Source organism: Coregonus clupeaformis, chromosome 37 (assembly GCF_020615455.1).
Source record: "Coregonus clupeaformis isolate EN_2021a chromosome 37, ASM2061545v1, whole genome shotgun sequence".
Taxonomy (NCBI): domain Eukaryota; kingdom Metazoa; phylum Chordata; class Actinopteri; order Salmoniformes; family Salmonidae; genus Coregonus; species Coregonus clupeaformis.
In genome coordinates this window covers 21,297,418-21,318,902 of record NC_059228.1, presented here as the reverse complement: position 1 = coordinate 21,318,902, position 21,485 = coordinate 21,297,418, and the positions used below count along the sequence as shown (strand labels likewise).

General features: G+C 43.5%; 1 protein-coding gene across 2 annotated transcripts in view; it reads left to right on the top strand.

Moving 5' to 3' along the window:
• Positions 1 to 21,485, top strand: part of LOC121553321 (ryanodine receptor 2-like) — a 96,226-nt gene that overhangs the window by 4,391 nt on the left and 70,350 nt on the right. The window contains exons 7-33 of one of the 2 annotated variants that reach the window (XM_041866348.2): positions 10 to 133; positions 282 to 378; positions 515 to 589; positions 883 to 1,039; positions 1,162 to 1,326; positions 1,492 to 1,613; positions 1,847 to 2,030; positions 2,180 to 2,315; positions 2,489 to 2,584; positions 4,899 to 5,017; positions 5,120 to 5,253; positions 11,752 to 11,993; positions 12,248 to 12,440; positions 14,103 to 14,307; positions 14,470 to 14,574; positions 14,738 to 14,841; positions 14,926 to 15,009; positions 15,096 to 15,255; positions 16,288 to 16,435; positions 16,555 to 16,763; positions 16,938 to 17,112; positions 17,210 to 17,418; positions 19,288 to 19,583; positions 19,725 to 19,839; positions 20,678 to 20,838; positions 21,001 to 21,160; positions 21,383 to 21,469. In XM_041866348.2, coding sequence (XP_041722282.2) covers positions 10 to 133; positions 282 to 378; positions 515 to 589; positions 883 to 1,039; positions 1,162 to 1,326; positions 1,492 to 1,613; positions 1,847 to 2,030; positions 2,180 to 2,315; positions 2,489 to 2,584; positions 4,899 to 5,017; positions 5,120 to 5,253; positions 11,752 to 11,993; positions 12,248 to 12,440; positions 14,103 to 14,307; positions 14,470 to 14,574; positions 14,738 to 14,841; positions 14,926 to 15,009; positions 15,096 to 15,255; positions 16,288 to 16,435; positions 16,555 to 16,763; positions 16,938 to 17,112; positions 17,210 to 17,418; positions 19,288 to 19,583; positions 19,725 to 19,839; positions 20,678 to 20,838; positions 21,001 to 21,160; positions 21,383 to 21,469 — 4,062 coding nt within the window. Of the gene's footprint in view, positions 1 to 9; positions 134 to 281; positions 379 to 514; positions 590 to 882; positions 1,040 to 1,161; positions 1,327 to 1,491; positions 1,614 to 1,846; positions 2,031 to 2,179; positions 2,316 to 2,488; positions 2,585 to 4,898; positions 5,018 to 5,119; positions 5,254 to 11,751; positions 11,994 to 12,247; positions 12,441 to 14,102; positions 14,308 to 14,469; positions 14,575 to 14,737; positions 14,842 to 14,925; positions 15,010 to 15,095; positions 15,256 to 16,287; positions 16,436 to 16,554; positions 16,764 to 16,937; positions 17,113 to 17,209; positions 17,419 to 19,287; positions 19,584 to 19,724; positions 19,840 to 20,677; positions 20,839 to 21,000; positions 21,161 to 21,382; positions 21,470 to 21,485 lie in introns of those variants that run through there. The other variant, XR_006657919.1, reaches the window with a different exon arrangement.

The following is a 21,485-nucleotide window of genomic DNA, read 5'->3' as shown; positions in this document are numbered from 1 at the left end:
TTCATGCAGCATATGTCCTATGGAAGTGTGATAGACAATACGAGTGAGAGTGGCAGTCTTATTGTGGACGCAGCCTTCCAGCAGACCCTCTGGAGGGTCGCCCCCATCTGTTCTGGGAGTGGAGTTGCTCAAGGCAGGTTGCCTCTTTCTGTCATTACAGAGAACACAACCTAAATGCACATTACAGCTGCTGCCATTTTGGGAGTGTATTCTATATGGGATATTATTACGTGTTATTTCTTGATTGTAGTCCTTGACTTTCCTTTGTGTGCTAATCATAGGGTATCTGAAGGGTGGGGACACGTTGAGGCTGCTGCATGGACACACAGACGAGTGTCTGACTGTCCCGTCTACAGACCAGGGGGAGGAGCTACGCAAGTAAGTCACAGAGTCACACCCATACACATCTCATACACGACCAAGCATTTTGATTATTTAAATGCTCCCAATCATTCACTCATGCAAGCCTGTGCTCTCTCATCTCTCACTCTCTCGCTCTTGCTCATGTCCCCAGGGCGGTGCACTATGAGGGTGGAGCAGTGTCCAGTCATGCCCGCTCTCTCTGGAGGCTGGAGATACTGCGTGTTGCGTAAGTCTCTCACATCTCTTTCTCATACCCCTCATACACTGATTTTCCAAATCCACCCCATAAGATGCAGGCATGTGTATCTGTGGTCGTTAAAGATGCGCTCACTTGTATTTGGTCAGGTACAGTGGTAACGGTAAGATGAGGTAATACTGTTTGCACACTGCAAAAATAATGATAGGATTTGAGTGCGGACAGCATTCTTCCCTCTCCTTACCGCTGCTGCCGTAGCTCCATGCACTTACTGCATACTGACTGAGCTCCAGCTGACTGAGCATAACAACTATTTCCAACAGCTGGAGTAGTAGCCACACACGCTGGGGTCAGCCATTCCGGCTCCGCCATGTCACCACAGGGAGGTACTTGAGTCTGACCGAGGAGAGAGGCCTTCACCTGGTGGACAGGGAGAGGGCTGACGTGAAGTCCACATCCTTCTGCTTCCGACCCTCCAAGGTCTGAGGTCAAATACCAAATTCACTGTTTTTTGTCTACCCCAAATACATAGGCCATATCTGATACCCAGCTGTGTCAATTGTTGATGTTGACCAGAATTACATTTCCACATCAATCTTTAGGAGAAGCTAGAATTTGGCCCAAAGAAGGACATTGATGGTATGGGTGCCCCAGAGATCAAGTATGGAGACTCCATGTGCTACGTCCAGCATGTGGACTCTGGTCTATGGCTCACCTACCAAGCCATCGATGCCAAGTGTGCCCGCTTGGGAGCAGTGCAGCGCAAGGTAATATATTGTATTTTTCCAGTACTTATTTCACACTGTAGGCTTACTCAGTATTTGAGTCATTGCTTGGACATATGCGTAGCTTTTATTTGTATACTTTTTTTGCTGCTAAATATGTACTGTATTGTGTTTTGTTGTCACATTGTCCTATGACCTTTTCTCTAGGCAATTATGCACAGTGAGGGTCACATGGATGACGGTCTGAGCCTGTCCCGTTCTCAGAGGGAGGAGTCCCACACGGCCAGACTCATCCGCAGCACCGTCCTCCTCTTCACAGACTTCATCAGGTAGGCCATCACACAGCCCTCTGGGAAACCTGGCTAACTGGGTTCCCCCAGTGAGGGATTTAGCTGAGGTAACAGTGTGATTGGTTGAGAGTGCAGAGTGTGATGGAGCCATTGTGTAGTTTGTGGACATTTGGGCTTGTATTAGCAAGGCCTGGAAACAAAAAATCTATGTAATGTAGAAATTGTTAATTTAATATTTTCTATCTTCTCTCAATCTCCTCTCTTGTTTTTAGGAGACTTGATGGTCTCAGTCAGCGAGGGAACATCCCCTCCTTCAACCTGCCACTGGAGACAGTGGTCCTGAGTCTGCAGGATCTGATTGGCTACTTCCAGACACCTGGGGAGGGGCTAGGACATGAGGCCAAGCAGAACAGTGTGCGAGCGCTGAAGAACAGACAGAATCTATTTCAAGAGGAGGTAATAGTGATTTCTATAGCCTTGAGGCCCTTGAATCTACTGTCCCCAGAAGTGACTCAACAAAATACGTCTTCTGCATTTGTATGGTTCAGGGATGTTTTTGTTCAGAATTGTGCTATTTTATCTATTGATATCTCTTTCTCTTTCAGGGGGTCATCGGTTTGGTCCTTGACTGCATTGATCGTTTACACCTGTACAGCAGTGCATCTCATTTAGCTGTAGCTGCTGGGAAGGAGGCAGGAGATGAGTGGGAGAACATCCTCAACTCCTTCTATGAACTACTGGGTGAGACTCAGCATCAAATACTCTGTGACATCTGTCAATAAGATCTTCATGCACTACCACCCCGCATTCGACTGACTACAAGCAAATGATGCATGGGAAATCTGTACAGATCTACAAGTAAAAAGTCATACTTAGTTTCATAGTTTCATCCTTTGTTTTCTATTCCCCTCAAGCTGTTCTTATCAGGGGAAATCGCAGGAATTGTGCCCAGTTCTCAGGCTCCCTGGACTGGCTGGTGAGCAGGCTGGAGAGACTGGAGGCCTCCACTGGTAAGTGCATCATTTTGGGGTTCTACTTTTACCCATTACCTCTTAGGACAAGAATAGTCCCTTACAGAAAAACCACATGATTTCATGTGAAATTTCACGTTTTTGGAACTCTTCACATGGTTAGTTTCATGTCATCACATGTTGCTTTATGTGTTGTCGCATGTTATCACATTAACTTCACATAAGATCACGTTTTCACGTGAAATGGCTTCTACCCCCAAAGCCATAAGACTCCTGAACAGCTAATCATGGCTACCCGGACTATTTGCATTGTCCCCCACCCCACCCCACCCCCTCTTTTACGCTGCTGCTACTCTCTGTTTATTATCTATGCATAATCACTTTAACTCTACCCTCAATTACCTCGACTAACCTGTGCCCATGTACAGTGGGGAAAAAAAGTATTTAGTCAGCTACCAATTGTGCAAGTTCTCCCACTTAAAAAGATGAGAGAGGCCTGTAATTTTCATCATAGGTACACGTCAACTATGACAGACAAAATGAGGGAAAAAAAATTCAGAAAATCACATTGTAGGATTTTTAATGAATTTATTTGCAAATTATGGTGGAAAATAAGTATTTGGTCAATAACAAAAGTTTCTCAATACTTTGTTATATACCCTTCGTTGGCAATGACACAGGTCAAACGTTTTCTGTAAGTCTTCACAAAGTTTTCACACACTGTTGCTGGTATTTTGGTCCATTCCTCCATGCAGATCTCCTCTAGAGCAGTGATGTTTTGGGGCTGTCGCTGGGCAACACGGACTTTCAACTCCCTCCAAAGATTTTCTATGGGGTTGAGATCTGGAGACTGGCTAGGCCACTCCAGGACCTTGAAATGCTTCTTACGAAGCCACTCCTTCGTTGCCCGGGCGGTGTGTTTGGGATCATTGTCATGCTGAAAGACCCAGCCACGTTTCATCTTCAATGCCCTTGCTGATGGAAGGAGGTTTTCACTCAAAATCTCACGATACATGGCCCCATTCATTCTTTCCTTTACACGGATCAGTCGTCCTGGTCCCTTTGCAGAAAAACAACCCCAAAGCATGATGACCTACCATGCTTCACAGTAGGTATGGTGTTCTTTGGATGCAACTCAGCATTCTTTGTCCTCCAAACACGACGAGTTGAGTTTTTACCAAAAAGTTATATTTTGGTTTCATCTGACCATATGACATTCTCCCAATCCTCTTCTGGATCATCCAAATGCACTCTAGCAAACTTCAGACGGGCCTGGACATGTACTGGCTTAAGCAGGGGGACACGTCTGGCACTGCAGGATTTGAGTCCCTGGCGGCGTAGTATGTTACTGATGGTAGGCTTTGTTACTTTGGTCCCAGCTCTCTGCAGGTCATTCACTAGGTCCCCCCGTGTGGTTCTGGGATTTTGCTCACCGTTCTTGTGATCATTTTGACCCCACGGGGTGAGATCTTGCGTGGAGCCCCAGATCGAGGGAGATTATCAGTGGTCTTGTATGTCTTCCATTTCCTAATAATTGCTCCCACAGTTGATTTCTTCAAACCAAGCTGCTTACCTATTGCAGATTCAGTCTTCCCAGCCTGCTGCAGGTCTACAATTTTGTTTCTGGTGTCCTTTGACAGCTCTTTGGTCTTGGCCATAGTGGAGTTTGGAGTGTGACTGTTTGAGGTTGTGGACAGCTGTCTTTTAAACTGATAACAAGTTCAAACAGGTGCCATTAATACAGGTAACGAGTGGAGGACAGAGGAGCCTCTTAAAGAAGAAGTTACAGGTCTGTGAGAGCCAGAAATCTTGCTTGTTTGTAGGTGACCAAATACTTATTTTCCACCATAATTTGCAAATAAATTCATTAAAAATCCTACAATGTGATTTTCTGGAAAAGAAATTCTCAATTTGTCTGTCATAGTTGATGTGTACCTATGATGAAAATTACAGGCCTCTCTCATCTTTTTAAGTGCGAGAACTTGCACAATTGGTGGCTGACTAAATACTTTTTTCCCCCACTGTATATAGCCTCCCTACTGTTATTTTATTTTACTGCTGCTCTTTAATTATTTTTTATTTTTATATTTTTTTACTTATCTATTTCTTTACTTAACACTTATTTTTCTTAAAACTGCATTGTTGGTTAAGGGCTTGTAGGTAAGCATTTCACTGTAAGGTCTATACCTGTTGTATTCGGCTTATGTGGCAAATAACATTTGATTTGATTTTAAACGTGTTTTTGGAACACTTCACATGTGATCATGTGAAATTCATGTGATTTTTCAGTAAGGGGTGACACACATTAGATGTTACATGTAGATGCTGCCACTAAGTTGTGTCTGTTGTGTAGGGGTCCTGGAGGTTTTACACTGTGTCCTTGTGGAGAGTCCTGAGACTCTCAACTTTATAAAGGAAGGACACATTAAATCCATCATCTCTCTACTGGATAAGCATGGGCGGAACCATAAGGTAGATACTCTCTCAGTATCATTTCTCTGTTAATTAATTGTGTTTTATTGAAATATTAACTTGATTTATTGACATATTAACCTGTTTGTGGTTTTATCCCAGGTCCTGGATGTGCTGTGTTCTCTCTGTGTGTGTCACGGTATGGCAGTGCGTTCCAACCAGCATCTGATCTGTGATAACCTGCTACCAGAGCGAGACCTGCTTCTCCAGACTCGCCTCGTTAACCAGGTCACCAGGTACACAACCGTTAATCACCCTCTGACTCACACTGACATTTCCATTTTTTTTGTCTTTTCTTTTTAGCCGCTTTTTCTCTCCAATTTCGTGCTATCCAATTACAATCTTGTCTCATCGCTGCAACTCCCCGACAGGCTCGGGAGAGGAGAAAGTTGAGTCATGCGTCCTCCAGAAACATGACCCGCCAAACCGCGCTTCTTAACACCCGCCCGCTTAACCTGGAAGCCAGCCGCACCACTGTGTCGGAGAAAACAACCGAAGTCAGCCTGCACTCCCGCCACAAGGAGTCACTAGAGCACAATGAGCCAAGTAAAGCCCCCCCAGCCAAACCCTCCCCTAACCCGGACGACGCTGGGCCAATTGTGCGCCACCCTATGAGACTCACGGTCACGGCTGGTTGTGACACAGCCTGGGATCGATGCGCCACTTGGGAGGTTGACATTTCCATTCCTTAATACATAAGTTTACTTCCCAAGTATTGCCATGGTTATTTAAAGAAAAACTGCTTCTGTGAAAGTGTCATCAAAACACCTTAGTTTGTTACATAACATTGTTACATAACATTTTTGACTTTTCGTACCCTTTAGCTTTGATATCCTTGTTTTCCATTTCAACATTTGACTGCTCTTCATCTTCTGAGCTCTCAAAGGCAAATTCACAAGCAACGTCTCTGTCACTCCCACAGCTCTTTATATATTCACCGCTCCCCTGCTCCTTCTCTCTGCTCTTAATGCTCCCGCTGTACTCTTCCTCTCCTTAAAGGTTCTCCTGCTTTGCTTGGTCCTTCTCTTTCTCCTCTCCTTCATTTTTATTCCATTCTCTCCATCCCTGCTCTCCTTGCCTGGGAGGCTCAGATGCTCCCCCCATCTCCATCTCTCTCACCTTCATTTATTTCTCTAGACGTCTCAGGGTCTCAGCCAGTCTGGCCTCCATTTCCAGCCTCTTTTTCTCTCTTCTCCTCCGCCATTTTCTTCATCTCCATCTCTAGCCTCCTCTTTTCTTCTTCTACCCTTTGATCGAGGGAACTCTCCATCTCTTTCCGGAGCTCATCCCTCTTCCTGTCCAACTCCCTCTGTATCTTTTTCTCCCTTTTTAGTTTCTCTCTCTCCATTTCTGCCCTCTCAGTCTCCCTGATCTTGGCAATAGTCTCCATTTCTGCCCTCTCAGTCTCCCTGATCTTGGCAATAGTCTCCATTTCCCTCATTCTCCTGTATTTTCTCTGTCTCTTTTCCTCTACCTTCCTCTCTCGTTCTCTCACACTTTCCTCCCGTCCCACCAACTCCTTTCTCAGCTCGTCCATCATATTCAACCTACAGGGAGCACTCATTTTCGTAGTGCTATCGCTTATTTCCAACTGTCTCTCTTCTGTTTTCTAGTCTATATTTAATTAGAATTACATTGTGACATTGCACTGGGTCATGTTGCCATAGACACTTTTTTCTACAGTTACTTTGTCAACAATCACTGACAACATTCTGACATAATGTTTGATAACCATGACTATAGTTCTGTGCAGCATGGTACACATCATAGAAATATGTAAGGGATAATCAACGAGGGGCTATGCGTTCTCTGGAAAATAATGAACGACGTGGAAGGTGTGTTCCACAATGCTAGCGGAGTGGAACTAACCTTCCACGGAGAACACATAGCGCCCCGAGTTGATTATCCCTTTTATACCATGGCTCTAATTAAACACATTTGCCGTTAGAAATGTGTTCATTTGCCGTTAGAAATGTGTTCATTTGCAGTAAGAAATGTGTTCATTTGCAGGTAGAAATGTGTTCAACATCCACTGAAGTAGCTAGCAAGTTTCTAGATCGCGACTGTAGTTGCATTGGTAACCAAACAAACAGACTTGCTAGTTTAGCTAACCAAACCATCAGTCCTAGCTTGCTATTATGAAAATTGAATTAAAAAATGCCAATAATGTTTTCAATTGGACTTTTGCTTTCAAAAGCAGCTCAAACATAGAACATGTATGAACTATAGCCATTGAATTGTACCGTGCAAATATACCGTGCGTTATAGGGAAATAATACACGCTCCAGAATGCCCTTCATATAAAATGATTATATGGTACACATATCAGAGATGTCATCAAAGTAATGATGACCATACCAATAAAACCAATGCCAGTGACCACATACTTACACACATACACCTTTCTATTGAAAGAATAATCCTTCACCATCAAATATACAGAGAAGATGAGCATTTGATTGAAATTAGTTATCATATATTTATGATCATTTCAACATGATAATATGAAACCACGTGACTAAGGCGATAGCAAATGCCATCAGGAAGAGAGCAGAACTGCTGTTTTCCCCGCGATTGCAAGAATTGTTGTGCATTGAGTGCTTGTCAGAATACATGTTTCCCTCCCTATGGCACTCGTAACTTGAATGCACCTCGAGAGGAATATTTCCCTCGCATACACTACCGGTCAAACGTTTTAGAACACCTACTCATTCAAGGGTTTTTCTTTATTTCTTACTATTTTCTACATTGTAGAATAATAGTGAAGACATCAAAACTATGAAATAACACCTATGGAATAATGTAGTAACCAAAAAAGTGTTAAACAGATCAAAATATATTTTATACTAGAGATTCTTCAAATAGCCACCCCCTGCCTTGATGACAGCTTTGCACACTCTTGGCATTCTCTCAACTAGCTTCATGAGGTAGTCACCTGCATTTTAATTAACAGGTGTGCCTTCTTAAAAGTTAATTTGTGGTATTTCTTTCCTTCTTGAGCCAATCAGTTGTGTTGTGACAAGGTAGGGGGGGTATACGGAAGATAGCCCTATTTGGTAAAAGACCAAGTCCATATTATGGCCAGAACAGCTCAAATAAGCAAAGAGAAACGGCAGTCCATCATTACTTTAAGACATGAAGGTCAGTCAATACAGAACATTTCAAGAACTTTGAAAGTTTCTTCAATTGCAGTCGCAAAAACCATAAAGCGCTATAATGAAACTGGCTCTCATGAGGACCGCCACAGGAATGGAAGACCCAGAGTTACCTCTGCTGCAGAGGATAAGTTCATTAGAGCTACCAGCCTCAGAAATTGCAGCCCAAATAAATGCTTCACAGAGTTCAAGTAACAGACACATCTCAACATCAACTTTTCAGATGAGACTTTGTGAATCAGGCCTTCATGGTCGAATTGCTGCAAATAAACCACTACTAAAGGACATCAATAAGAAGAAGAGACTTGCTTGGGCCAAGAAACAAGCGCAATGGACATTAGACCGGTGGAAATGTGTCCTTTGGTTCCAACCGCTGTGTCTTTGTGAGATGCGGTGTGGGTGAACGGATGATCTCCGCTTGTGTATTTCCCACCGTAAAGCATGGAGGAGGAGGTGTTATGGTGTGGGGGTGCTTTACTGGTGATTTATTTAGAATTCAAAGCACACTTAACCAGCATGGCTACCACAGCATTCTGCAGCGATACGCCATCTGGTTTGGGCTTAGTGGGACTATCATTTGTTTTTCAACAGGACAATGACCCAACACACCTCCAGGCTGTGTAAGGGCTATTTTACCAAGAAGGAGACTGATGGAGTACTGCATCCACAAAAAAATTAAATAAAGAAAAATCCCTGAATGAGTAGGTGTTCTAAAACTTTTGACAGGAAGTGTATAACACACAACAAGCCGACCAGGTAAATAGATAAACTATTCTACAATGAGGGTTGTCAGATTTTTCTATTCATTACTAGTTTTGTTTGCAGAGAAAAAGTCAATGTGGACTGTTGTAGCATCTTCAAAGTGCGCCTCGGTAGAAATATTTGTTAATGTTCCATACAGTGGGGAAAAAAAGTATTTAGTCAGCAACCAATTGTGCAAGTTCTCCCACTTAAAAAGATGAGAGAGGCCTGTAATTTTCATCATAGGTACACGTCAACTATGACAGACAAATTGAGATTTTTTTTCTCCAGAAAATCACATTGTAGGATTTTTAATGAATTTATTTGCTAATTATGGTGGAAAATAAGTATTTGGTCACCTACAAACAAGCAAGATTTCTGGCTCTCACAGACCTGTAACTTCTTCTTTAAGAGGCTCCTCTGTCCTCCACTCGTTACCTGTATTAATGGCACCTATTTGAACTTGTTATCAGTATAAAAGACACCTGTCCACAACCTCAAACAGTCACACTCCAAACTCCACTATGGCCAAGACCAAAGAGCTGTCAAAGGACACCAGAAACAAAATTGTAGACCTGCAGCAGGCTGGGAAGACTGAATCTGCAATAGGTAAGCAGCTTGGTTTGAAGAAATCAACTGTGGGAGCAATTATTAGGAAATGGAAGACATACAAGACCACTGATAATCTCTCTCGATCTGGGGCTCCACGCAAGTCTCACCCCGTGGGGTCAAAATGATCACAAGAACGGTGAGCAAAAATCCCAGAACCACACAGGGGGACCTAGTGAATGACCTGCAGAGAGCTGGGACCAAAGTAACAAAGCCTACCATCAGTAACACACTACGCCGCCAGGGACTCAAATCCTGCAGTGCCAGACATGTCCCCCTGCTTAAGCCAGTACATGTCCAGGCCCGTCTGAACTTTGCTAGAGTGCATTTGGATGATCCAGAAGAGGATTGGGAGAATGTCATATGGTCAGATGAAACCAAAATAGAACTTTTTGGTAAAAACTCAACTCGTCGTGTTTGGAGGACAAAGAATGCTGAGTTGCATCCAAAGAACACCATACCTACTGTGAAGCATGGGGGTGGAAACATCATGCTTTGGGGCTGTTTTTCTGCAAAGGGACCAGGACGACTGATCCGTGTAAAGGAAAGAATTAATGGGGCCATGTATCGTGAGATTTTGAGTGAAAACCTCCTTCCATCAGCAAGGACATTGAAGATGAAACGTGGCTGGGTCTTTCAGCATGACAATTATCCCAAACACACCGCCCGGGCAATGAAGGAGTGGCTTCGTAAGAAGCATTTCAAGGTCCTGGAGTGGCCTAGCCAGTCTCCAGATCTCAACCCCATAGAAAATCTTTGGAGGGAGTTGAAAGTCCGTGTTGCCCAGCGACAGCCCCAAAACATCACTGCTCTAGAGGAGATCTGCATGGAGGAATGGGCCAAAATACCAGCAACAGTGTGTGAAAACCTTGTGAAGACTTACAGAAAACGTTTGACCTGTGTCATTGCCAACAAAGGGTATATAACAAAGTATTGAGAAACTTTTGTTATTGACCAAATACTTATTTTCCACCATAATTTGCAAATAAATTCATTAAAAATCCTACAATGTGATTTTCTGGATTTTTTTTCCTAATTTTGTCTGTCATAGTTGACGTGTACCTATGATGAAAATTACAGGCCTCTCTCATCTTTTTAAGTGGGAGAACTTGCACAATTGGTGGCTGACTAAATACTTTTTTCCCCCACTGTATTTGTTTGCCGTGGTGTCAATGATTTTGCAATGGCGCAGCGCCACAGCTAAATGACTGCAGCGGAAACATTGATTTTAGTATTATTTCATTACCAGTGTTTGGTAATTAAATACGTTTTTAGTACCAACATTGAGTGTCTCGCTAAATATTTATTACTCTTTGTTGCTCTGTATTGGATATTGCCAGGCTATGGTAGTCAGGATACATAGCTATCTTTTTGGTTTCTGCTCTCTGTTGAAAGAACTTACAGATGCCGTTTCAACTGATGAAACACTTGAAACCCTACCTCTTTAAGGAATACCTGGAATAGTATAAAAGTAATCCTTCTACCACCCCACCCCCTCCCCTAACCCCCTATAAAAAAAAAAGAAGTGGTTGTCCCACTGGCTATCATAAGTTGAATGCACCAATTTGTAAGTCATTCTGGATAAAAGCGTCTACTAAATGACGTAAATATAAATGTCATGTTCTCCTGAATTAGAATCTTCATTCTCTTGTGATGGCATGGTTTTTTCTAACATCATGAGTTCCACCTGTGATGTCGTAATCAGTTGATATTGTGGTACTGATTAAAACAGCTTTATGGCCAACAGTCTCACATTTAAAATGTAAGAAATAACTATTTATATTTCATCATCAATAAGTTAATTAACTTTTAATCACCTGGCTCAGTGGTATACTGGAATAAGAAGTACTAGCCTACCACATTCCACTACAAATCAACATAAAATAATTATGTTTAAAAATTCCAGTTTTATCTTGACATTTTTTTTATTCAAGCCCTCCAAATCTGATAGCTTTTCTTCTTTAAAGTGGCTTCCACATGTTTATTGAATAGGGCGCTAACATTACCCCATTACCCCTTTATTCATCCCTCCTGAACAAAAACAACACAATTCCCTCTAGCAAAACAAACAAACAAAATAAGAAAGAAACAAACCAATTAAACTAATATCTGTTAGACCAATCACTATAAGACAAACAAGTGCTCCATTGTCATAAGTATTTTGTCCAGTTGCTGAAAGTAAAGAGGAACTGTATTCATCACACATCTCCCCTCTCCTCTTTACCAAAGCATGAGGCCCAACATCTTCCTGGCCCTGGGTGATGACTCGGTCCAGTACAGGAGGTGGTACTATGAGATGACTGTAGACCAGGTGGAGCCCTTCCTCACGGCTGAGCCCACTCACCTGCGTGTGGGCTGGGCCAACACTGAGGGGTACCACCCCTATCCCACGGGTGGAGAGGGCTGGGGGGGCAACGGGGTAGGAGATGACCTCTGGTCCTATGGCTTTGACGGGCTGTACCTCTGGTCAGGTGAGGGAACACTACGTGAAGGGAAGATTATTGAATATGCGCTGGTGTTATTATGTGTGGGATAGGAGCAGTTTCATTGAAAAAAAAGTATTCACAATCATGAAGCAAATGCATCTGTCATTTTTGCCGTTAACTTTTTGTGATTCGTTTATTTTGTTTTATTACACAAGTTGCAGGGAAAAGCATTTTGTACAGAATATACGTCTGCCAACTATGAATGTGAAGTCTGGTACTCTATCTGTCCTGTATATCAGGCTGTGTTGGCCGGAGAGTGAGCTCTCCTTATCACCACCTGCTGAGGGAGGACGATGTGGTCAGCTGCTGCATTGACCTCATTGCCCCCTGCATTTCCTTCCGGGTCAACGGGCAGCCAGTTCAGGGCATGCTGGAGAACTTCAACACTGACGGACTGCTCTTCCCAGTGGTCAGCTTCTCTGCTGGAGTCAAGTGAGACTATTACCTATATGTATTGTTGTCATACTTTCCTTTCTTTCAATGCATCTACAGTGGGGAGAACAAGTATTTGATACACTGCCGATTTTGCAGGTTTTCCTACTTACAAAGCATGTAGAGGTCTGTAATTTTTATCATAGGTACACTTCAACTGTGAGAGACGGAATCTAAAACAAAAATCCAGAAAATCACATTGTATGATTTTTAAGTAATTAATTTGCATTTTATTGCATGACATAAGTATTTGATACATCAGAAAAGCAGAACTTTTAATATTTGGTACAGAAACCTTTGTTTGCAATTACAGAGATCATATGTTTCCTGTAGGTCTTGACCAGGTTTGCACACACATGCAGCAGGGATTTTGGCCCACCTCCATACAGACCTTCTCCAGATCCTTCAGGTTTCGGGGGCTGTCGCTGGGCAATACGGACTTTCAGCTCCCTCCAAAGATTTTCTATTGGATTCAGGTCTGGAGACTGGCTAGGCCACTCCAGGACCTTGAGATGCTTCTTACGGAGCCACTCCTTAGTTGCCCTGGCTGTGTGTTTCGGGTCGTTGTCATGCTGGAAGACCCAGCCACGACCCATCTTCAATGCTCTTACTGAGGGAAGGAGGTTGTTGGCCAAGATCTCGCGATACATGGCCCCATCCATCCTCCCCTCAATACGGTGCAATCGTCCTGTCCCCTTTGCAGAAAAGCATCCCCAAAGAATGATGTTTTCACCTCCATTATTCACGGTTGGGATGGTGTTCTTGGGGTTGTACTCATCCTTCTTCTTCTTCCAAACACGGCGAGTGGAGTTTAGACCAAAAAGCTATATATTTGTCTCATCAGACCACATGGCCTTCTCCCATTCCTCCTCTGGATCATCCAGATGGTCATTGGCAAACTTCAGACGGGCCTGGACATCCGCTGGCTTGAGCAGGGGGACCTTGCGTGCGCTGCAGGATTTTAATCCATGACGGCATAGTGTGTTACTAATGGTTTTGCACTTCTTCCATTTTCTAATAATTGCGCCAACAGTTGTTGCCTTCTCACCAAGCTGCTTGCCTATTGTCCTGTAGCCCATCCCAGCCTTGTGCAGGTCTACAATTTTATCCCTGATGTCCTTACACAGCTCTCTGGTCTTGGTCATTGTGGAGAGGTTGGAGTCTGTTTGATTGAGTGTGTGGACAGGTGTCTTTTATACAGGTAATGAGTTCAAACATGTGCAGTTAATACAGGTAATGAGTGGAGAACAGGAGGGCTTCTTAAAGAAAAACTAACAGGTCTGTGAGAGCCGGAATTCTTACTGGTTGGTAGGTGATCAAATACTTATGTCATGCAATAAAATGCAAATTAATTACTTAAAAATCATACAATGTGATTTTCTGGATTTTTGTTTTAGATTCCGTCTCTCACAGTTGAAGTGTACCTATGATAACATTTACAGACCTCTACATGCTTTGTAAGTAGGAAAACCTGTGAAATCGGCAGTGTATCAAATACTTGTTCTCCCCACTGTACCTATATTTCAGGAGTGCTTTTCTGAAAACACAATTTTCAATTTCTATATGAACATGATCTGATTCTGTACCAATGTCCAAGTAATTAATGTGTGGCTCTGTCTGATCCAATCTATCGTGGTGTTTGTCTGGACTGTTTGATCCCAGGGTGCGTTTTCTGCTGGGTGGGCGACATGGAGAGTTCCATTTCCTGCCCCCTCCAGGCTTCGCCCCATGTTCCGAGGCTCTGCTCCCCAGGATGAAGCTGAGGGTGGAGCCGTGTCAGGACTTCACCCAGGACCAACACCTTCAGGGCCCCACTGTACCCCTCACCCCAGCAACCTTTACCCCTAGTCCAGTAGACATCAGCCAGGTACCAAATCCAGTAGTACTTTGACCTCTGTACAGTCTTTGCACGTTTGACCATGGCCTTTAAAGCATGTCGGTGCACACAACCTACTTTAGCTAGGTAAAAACAGAGTAGGACCTATCTTCTCTCTATTATCATATACCCCAACCCCATGTGGTTCCTTAGGTGGTGTTGCCCCTTCAACTGGAGCATATTCGTGAGAGACTAGCAGAGAACACCCATGAGCTGTGGGTCATGGACAAGATTGACCTTGGATGGACCCATGGGGCTGTGAGTGATGCAACTACTGAATGGGTTATGGCCTCGTATTCAAATCCCTCACATACATTCCTGTTTCTTGGTCAACTGATTGAATGGTTTCCATAGCAAGCTGTTCACAGCTGTACATGTCTACAGTATATATGTATTTTGACCGATGTGTATTGTGATGTAGGTGAGAGATGACAATAAGAAGCAGGACCCCTGTCTGGTGGAGTTCTCCAGGCTCCCAGAGCAGGAGCGGAACCACAACCTTCAGATGTCCCAGGACACTCTCCGGTAAGCCTCCACTGCCATTCACACATTCACACCAAAAGGACCTGTCAAGACACTTATTTTGGGTTTATTCTCTTCTTTGTGAAGGACTCTCCTTGCCCTTGGTTTGCATATTGGACTGGCAGATGACCGTGCTGATGAGGGAATGAGATACATGAGGCTCTCCACCAAGTATGTAGCTATACTCTTGAGACTCTTTATGAGTGAATGTTCCTCCTGTTTTTTTGTAGTAAATTAACCCTTCCTCTGCTGTCTAGGTATGAGATGCCGAGTGGGTATAGACCAGCCCCGGTAGACCTGAGCCACGTCACCCTGAGTCCTGCCCAGGAGGCGGTGGTGGAGCTGCTGGCTGAGAATGATCACAATGTGTGGGCCAGGGACCGGATCAGGCAGGGCTGGACCTACAGCTCACACCAGGTAAGCTTTGATACAAGGGTAGACCCAGCCAAACTACAGCAGTGGAGTGAATGAAATATCTACTTTACCAAGAGCCTTGAAATAGAGGACGACAAGAATGTTAGCTGGTCTTTTGATAGTGGTAAGCCTGGTTTGTCATTGTGGGATGAGAAGACCTTTCTGATATGTCTTGATGAAGGATTTGAAGATGTTTATTGTAAGGCTAAGTCCAGGAGCAGACTAGTTTGGTTTATACAGTGAGTGTAAAAAACATTAAGAACACCTTTCTAATATTGAGTTACACCCCCTTTTGCCCTCAGCACAGCCTCAATTCATCGGGGCATGGACATTTACATTTGACATTTTAGTAATTTAGCAGACGCTCTTATCCAGAGCGACTTACAATTAGTGAGTGCATACATTATTTTATTTTTATTTTTTCATACTGGCCCCCCGTGGGAATCGAACCCACAACCCTGGCGTTGCAAACGCCATGCTCTACCAACTGAGCTACATCCCTGCCGGCCATTTCCTCCCTACCCTGGACGACGCTGTGCCAATTGTGCGCCGCTCCATGGGTCTCCCGGTCGCGGCCGGCTACGACAGGTGTTGAAAGCGTTCCACAGGGATGCTGGCCCATGTTGACTCCAATGCTTTCCACAGTTGTGTCAAGTTGGCTGCATGTCCTTTGGGTGGTGGACCATTCTTGATACACATGGGAAACTGTTGAGCGTGAAAAACCCAGCAGTGTTGGAGTTCTTGGCACACTCAAACCGGTGCGCCTGGCACCTACTACCATACCCCGTTCAAAGGCACTTTGAATGGCACACACACAATCCCATGTCTCAATTGTCTCAAGGCTTGAAAATCATTATTTAACCTGTCTCCTCCCCTTCGTCTACACTGGTTGAAGTGGATTTAACAAGTGACATCAATAAGGGATCATAGCTTTCGCCTGGATTCACCTGGTCAGTCTAATGTTTCGTACACTCAGTGTATGTGATAGTAATATAGCAGTAATGAGTGCTAACTCATTCTCTCTGGTTCTTCTAGGATGTGAAGGCCAAGCGGAGCCCCCACCTGGTGCCCTACAGCCTGCTGGATGAGAGGAGCAGACAGTCCGGCAGAGACAGTGTGAGGGAGGCCGTGTGCACCCTGCTGAGCTATGGCTACAGTCTGGAGCCCCTGGACCAGGACAGAGGTATGGATGAATTCAAATTCCGCATTAGCAATGATTTTAATCATTATTGTCATCTTATACACCTCTAATAATTATTAAAATAGGTTATTGTAATGTGCTGTTACTCCTTTGGATTTCAGCTGTGATGCCAGACCCATGTCACACAGCGGCTGAGAAGTTCAGGATCTTCAGGGCAGACAAGTTGTATGCTGTGACCAGGGGGAAGTGGTACTTTGAGTTTGAGGCAGTGACGGCAGGGGACATGAGGGTAGGCTGGGCTCGTCCCCACTGCACACCGAATGGGGAACTAGGATCAGACATGCAGGCTTTTGTGTTTGACGGCTCCAAGGTGAGAAGACTGAAATTACTACTGGTGACATGCTGTAATCAACAATATTATGTAGGCTACATACCCAAGTTCGCACTATTAGAAGTGAGTCATGGATTGGACATTACATGCAGCTTGGTGTGTAGCCATTGGTAAGGTCTCTTGCAAATGCTCACTTCTGTCTCTCACACACAGGCCCAGTGGTGTCACCAGGGAGGTGAGCCCCTGGGTCGGACCTGGCAGAGTGGTGACGTGGTGGGCTGTATGGTTGACATGGGAGAATGCACCATGATGGTCACTCTCAATGGAGAGGTGCTTTTGAACGACCGAGGATCAGAGCTGGCTGACAAGGACTTTGACATCAGCCAGGGTTTGTTAATTTGGCAAATCTCTTCTTCCTCCTAAAAACCAACTTGATGTGTTGACCTGATGGTTTTCCCTCCTCCTCCTGTTCCTGTCGTTCCTAGGCTTCCTCCCTGTGTGTAGTCTCGGGGTGAACCAGAAGGCCAGGCTGAATCTGGGTCGTGACGTGGCCTCGCTGTGTTACTTCACAGTATGTGGCCTACAGGAAGGTTATAAGCCATTTGCTGTCAACATGGCCAGAGACCCAGCCCTGTGGATGAGCTGGAGACAACCACAGTTCATCCCTGTACAGACAGACCATGATAGCATACAGGTTAGTCACCACACAACCACAAGCCAACCTGACCTGAACCAGGGGGGTATACTACAAAGCAGGATCAATGAGTTAGCCGGCTAACTTCGGTAAACAACCAGAAATAACAATTGATTTGATTAGGGCTGACCCCATTTAGTCGACTAGTCGATTGTTTGGTTGATAGGCTGTTGGTCGACCAAGATTTTCTTAGTTGAGCAGTCTAAAATAAAATAAAATTTACTAATGCATTGCGGAGGCCATGGGGATTGCACACCAGTATCACCAGTAGTACATTTACCATTAATTCACATAATTTCTAATCTACAATGTTTGTTTGGTTACGGTAAATTATGTTAATTTGTACTGTTCACGTTGTTTGCAGACTGCACAACCTAGCTACACTTGTGAGGAACAAGTTTTGGTTTATTTCATTCCATTTAGGAGTTTTCAATGTATTCATTGTCGTTTGTTTGTAGCGCTCCTGTCAATGTTGAGTAAAGACGCGTGCCTGATTATACGTAGAAGTAGGCCTAGGCTATCTGGCCTACGCTCAAATGTAGGCCTATAAATGTGTCCATTTGGGGATCTGATAGTTTTTCTGATTGTCTTAACTCACCACCACTGTGGAACTTCTCAAAGTAATTTTTTATTCATCTCAAACAGCAAGTAAATGAAGTCTGTTTTTACATCCATTGAGAATGACAATAGTTCCTCAACATATCCTATTTGAAAACGTATCTTTAGCGCGATGATACCTACATTTATTGATTTATTTGACAACGTGTCCACCCCAACAATGAGAACGGTAAAAGACTGTAATAATACTATATTGAATGCATTAGTGTCTGTCACTCTGAGGGCACAGAATATTGTATACAATGTTGCAAGTTTCCTAGCAGGAGCTTCAGGCCTGACCCAAGTTAATAGTTGATACAATGTTCCGTACAGACAGTCCATGCATAGCCAATGTGATTTATAGGATATTTATTTTTATCCGGATATTTTCAACCCGCATGCTGCAATTTTTTTATTTGTTGGCTTTATGTAGGCTATTTTTACATAGTTGGCAATGGCAATAGAAGTTACTTACTTTTGATTAACCACATGATAATGATTTTGAGATACAAAGACTTTATTATAAATTAAATGAAACTGTTCCACAAAAATGTGCATATAAAAATCATAACTGGTACGCAGATCGGTAGAAATGGTAAGATAAATTGGCACTCCATATGGAAAAGGTTGCCGACCCCTGGTGTAGCCTATTAGGAGCGCAACAGCAGGAGCGTAATAGCAGAATCGGCAAAGGCCAGCAGCAGCGGGTGGAAGAGGGTCGGGAACAGTTTTTTTTCTTCTGGTTAGGCTATCTTGATCTCTGGCTCCCTTGAGTCACTTGTGTGTCTTAATTATTTAATCACAGTGTGCGTAAAGCATCAGACAAGCTCAGTAGCATACATATAGCTGATTTTATTTCAACACATAGGGTGTGTCTATATAGGGAAAAATACATGTACACATTTTTCGACTCTAGAACAGACAACTCTAGGTCGACCAAGATTGTTTTTTAGTCGGGGACAGCCCTAGATTTGATACCTACTGACTAAAGTTAAACTTAAATACCATATTAACTTAAATACCATATGTGTGTTTGGTTTTTCAGTCAATTAGACCATGCCCATTTCAAGCTTATCTTTCTAAAAAATTGAAATGTATTTCAGAATATTTATTCAAGTCATTGATCTTGCTTTGTAGTATACCCCTCAGTACTGTAGGGGTCAATCTCTCGACTACAAGCATGTACAAGGGAGTTTAATCTTACCATTATATTTAGTAACACAGGTCTTATCATAGAAATGTGAGTATAATTCTATAAGTCTCTTTTCCAAGGTGACAAGAATCACTGGGTCCACTGAGAGCCCACCATGCCTAAAGGTTACACAGAGGTCATTGGGACCCCAGAGTTGTGGCAGTGACATGGGGTTCTACAGAATCAGTATGCCCATAGAATGTGCTGAGGCCCTCTCCAGACCAGTAGGGGCTACTCTACCAATCAGCAGCAGCGTCTCCACAGCCAGGAAAGACCTGCAGGAGTTTGAGGTGGACTCTGACTTTGAGATGCTGTTGAAATCATCTCATGTTTACGCTGGCTCCAGCCATGATAAAACATCCAAACTCAAACAACGGTAGGGAGAAGAAACCAGGCTATGACAAACAATACATATACTGTATAAGGGATTGGGAACATTTTCAGAGGGAAAAATGCTTACATTTCATGGTGTTGATATGCATTTAATAAAGGTCAATCTGTGTATGTGTGCTCCTAGGTTCATGTTGAAGAAACCCAAACCAGAGTTGAACAAAAGCCACTCATCTGCCCGTCTACTGCAGGAGGTTCATGCTGATAAAGACGACTATGACCATCTGGCCCAGTCCACTACGGTAATACACTTTTACTCATCAAGTCTTCATCAACTCTTTTGACCCATTTCAGACAGAAGATGTGGTATATTACCTGTACAAAAATATAAGGCAATGTTTATATGATTCCCTTTCAAACAGCCCCTTATGAACCACTTTCTGTGTCCTGGCTCGTAGGGAGATAACAGATCTGAGATATAGGATGGAGCTAAACCAAGCCTTAAACGTAATTAATAACATTTTGAAATAAATTCTAAAAGTGACTGGTAGTGTAGAGAAGCTAAAATAGGTGTGATATGGATAAATGACCTGGTGCCTGTTAAAAGCCGAGCAGCAGCGTTTTGAACTAACTAGACAATGGAGTGATTTCTGACTGAGACAAGTATACAAAGAATTTACAGTAATCTAGGCGTGAGGAAATAAAAGTATGTATACGTTTCTCCAGACCAGTGACTGAGTGACTTTTACACATATCAGTGGGTAACTGGCAAATTGGGAGGGGTGGGGGTGTTGTTAAACCATGGGGGCTGTTTGCATTTCAAATTAGGGAGGTGTTAAACTATGAAAGTGTTAATGAAAATACCTGCAAAAAGCAGAGAACCAGTCACACAGCCCCGATACCTGTATTTTGGTAACAGGGTCTGTGAAAATGCAGGAATCATGACTAGGTCTTTAGGTGGGTTTTATTTTTCCATGTTTTTACCCCCTACACCTTTCAGGTGACCAAAAGGTAAAAAGAAGCAGGTATGTTAAAATAGTGGGATTTTTGTCTGTGTATGAAAGGGGTAAAGACAGCAAAGTCAATTGAGGGCATTTGTTAAAGAAAATCAGTAACTGATCTCCCTGTAATCTTCCACAGTACTATTACTCAGTTAGGGTGTTACCAGGTCAGGACCCTTCCACTGTCTGGGTGGGCTGGGTCACCTCTGACTTCCACCAGCACCAGCTGAACTTTGACCTGGAAAAGATCCGCACAGTGACTGTCACCCTCGGAGACGACATGGGCAAGGTCCATGAGAGGTCTGTTTAATAAGGGACAAAGCAACATCATTTTGTGTCTACATTTTCTCTTGACATATTTTGATCATAATGTTTAAAAACAAGCACTGTAGTATTATTACAATAATGCTTTCAGACTAAAGTTAGATTTTGACATTCCCACGTTGTATTTCTGTATGTCAGTGTGAAACGTAGTAACTGCTACATGGTGTGCGCCGGCGAGTGCACGGGCCTGGGTCAGAGCAGGAGGAGTGCTGGCCTGGCCATAGGCTGTCTGATAGACACCACCACTGGACTGCTAACATTCAGCTCCAACGGCATGGAGCTGGGGACCTTCTTTCAGGTAAAGTCTACTGCTAATGGCAATTAACAATGTTGCAATGACAATGTTGCGTTGACAAAGAGAAGAAGGCTCCCAAAGCAAATACATATTAGCCATTAGTATTTAATGTGAGTTTGCGTTTTTCTCAATAGGTTGATTTATAAAGAGAAGTTCCTACCAGTTGGGATATGATATGATGTCTCTGAGCTATTCATACTAACTGACCAAACTGTTATCAACCAGGTGGAGCCCAGCACCAGGCTGTTTCCTGCAGTCTTTGCCAAGGCCACCAGCTCCAATGTGTTCCAGTTTGAGCTGGGGCGCATAAAGGTAACCTAAATGCCTT